Here is a 2321-nt window from a genome sequence, read left to right on the forward strand (position 1 = left end):
ATTGGTCCCTGCAGGGTAATAAAGTTTACAATAAGTTTGCTCGAGTACAGTAGCTGTCTAGTCAACACAAAAGTAAGCTGTTTTCTTGTGCCAATGCTAATCTGTTACTGATACCCACGCTAACCAGTATGAAGCTCCTTCTAGCAGCTCAGCAATGTATTACAATGTGGGCATGCTGTCAGCAAGGCTTATAATATAAATACTTGTGCATATGAGTTCATTGTTTATATTCTAAAAGCTATGCTGGGAGAATTTGTTGGAAGTGATTTTAATTGCAGTAAAAAGCTAGATTTGGGACTCTATTGATAGCCTACTTAAGGTCACAGCTGCTTTCGGATAAGAAACTTCTCCAGAGGGTAGATTGACAGCTGTCACTGGGTCTTCTGGATCTTCACAACTGGTGATGAGAGCAACTGCACTAAATGACTTTTGATTAGTACTAAATGACTTGATCTCCCGTGCTGACATCTCTGCTTCTTTTTCCCGTGTCTTCTCGGTTCGGTTCCATTCTTGCTCCTTCCGATCCAGCTGCATGGCACTGCAGTGAGGAGCATAAACTTCTGTGGTTTCTTCAAACTGTAAGCAATCCACCTTATAGTACTTTTTCTTTACATGTAAGACATCGTTAAACCTATGGCCCCAAAGAATCTCTCTGGGGACATATGAGCTTCTTGACTGATGTGAAGTTCCTGTTGAATCACCTGTGTAGACAAATGTGACCAAGATTTCAAAGTTGTCCTTGGCCAGAGCTTTCCGGTCTAGACCATACAAGGGGCTCTCACTATCAATTTCATGTACCACTGTCACTGGTGTGACAAGTATGATCTGGTCATTTAGCAACTTCAAGTCCTTGTATTCCATCGTCATTCTCCCTTCCTTGTCTTCCTTGTAGCGCAGAAGCTGAGCTCGTACAGAGCCTTCAACCATGTGATTTGGCCGGAAATCACCAATGCGCCACATGAGGCAAAATTTATCATCCCTTAAGCCTACTACAGCATAGTAGCTAAAACGAATGGTTTGAGCTCTTTTTCGAGCTGTGGCCATTTTAGCCAAGGCTGCTCCAATTATGAAGGTGTCAATAATGCAGCTTAATACTGACTGTAGGATAACCATGAGGATTGCAACAGAGCACTCTTCTGTAACACAGCGGTATCCATAACCGATGGTCGTTTGGGTTTCAAGGGAGAATAAGAACGCGCCTGTGAAGCTATGGACATTTGCAACACAGGGGGTTATTTCTTCATCATTGAATAAATCTCCGTGTTGGATTGCTATCAGCCAGAAGACTAATCCAAAGAACAACCATGAAAGAACATAGGACAATGAGAATATCACAAACATATGGCGCCATTTGATGTCCACCAGTGTGGTAAATATGTCCACTACGTAGCTCTCCCATTCCCCAAAGATGTGTTTGAAGTACACATTGCAGCTGCCATCCTTGTGGAGAAATCGCTTCTGCAATCTTTTCACCCCCATTTCGGGGCTTTCTTGACAAGTGCCTCGGTAACTGATCTTATTTCCCTGTATGTTTACAGGCCTATAGCAACCGCTCTGTTCAGTCATCTTTCTCATATCTGCCTCGTGGCATCAGTTTACAGAACACACTTGTGGTCCCAGGGGCTATTTGTTTTCTTTATTCATTGGAAATCTATGAAATAAAAGAAAAAGTTTATTTTTGTTTTAATTTCCTATGCCAGAACTCTGGAACACCAAATCTAAATACATGCACTCTGTGGCCATCACGAGCAATTTTCTGAAGAGTACAGACTCTGACATTCATGACACAACATAACTCAAAAACTTAGGCCTGGAAATATGAGGCAGCTAGAAATTCAACCAGTTAGAAATGTCCATATCAATCCTAAAATGTGGTATGTAGATAAAAACAGAAATCAAAAACCTTTGTGGTGACCCCACTGTGAGTATCTCTTCTAATATTCTGGTGAAGTAGCATTCAAATAAGGATGGGCTCTCATGAGCAGTCACAGGAATGGCATGAACCCTCTTAAAGTTAGCCAAATAATTGAGGTAGTTAATTGTTTGCTTGTTTTCCTCCATCAGAAGAAATGCCTAGGAAAACACCCTCATTTAGACATAAGACTTCAGTAGCATCGGCAGGCAAGTTCAGCGCAAATGTGTTTTAAGCAGAAAATCTATCAACCACACAATCATTCATCATTATTTGTGTTTCAGTATTGCCCAGAAAAACCTGGTCATGGAATCGAACTTTACTGGGCTAGTGCTACAGAGGCACATTTGTTCAATTTGTAGAAAAGTATTTACATTTCAAATGAAAAAGAAACCTCTCTGAGGTCCTG

The 2321-nt window shown here is 41.2% G+C and overlaps 1 protein-coding gene across 1 annotated transcript; it reads right to left on the reverse strand.

Moving 5' to 3' along the window:
- Window positions 1-285: 285 nt before the first annotated feature.
- KCNJ16 (potassium inwardly-rectifying channel, subfamily J, member 16) lies at window positions 286-1575 on the reverse strand. The gene has a single exon (XM_010286078.1). The coding sequence runs from the start codon at window positions 1573-1575 to the stop codon at window positions 286-288; it is 1290 nt and encodes a 429-aa protein (XP_010284380.1).
- Window positions 1576-2321: the final 746 nt, after the last annotated feature.

This window comes from Phaethon lepturus, unplaced genomic scaffold (assembly GCF_000687285.1).
Source record: "Phaethon lepturus isolate BGI_N335 unplaced genomic scaffold, ASM68728v1 scaffold12224, whole genome shotgun sequence".
Taxonomy (NCBI): Eukaryota; Metazoa; Chordata; class Aves; order Phaethontiformes; family Phaethontidae; genus Phaethon; species Phaethon lepturus.

Coding starts and splice junctions, on each gene's coding strand:
- KCNJ16 (XM_010286078.1), bottom strand. CDS start 1,575: ATGAGAAAGATGACTGAACAGAGCGGTTGCTATAGGCCTGTAAACATA.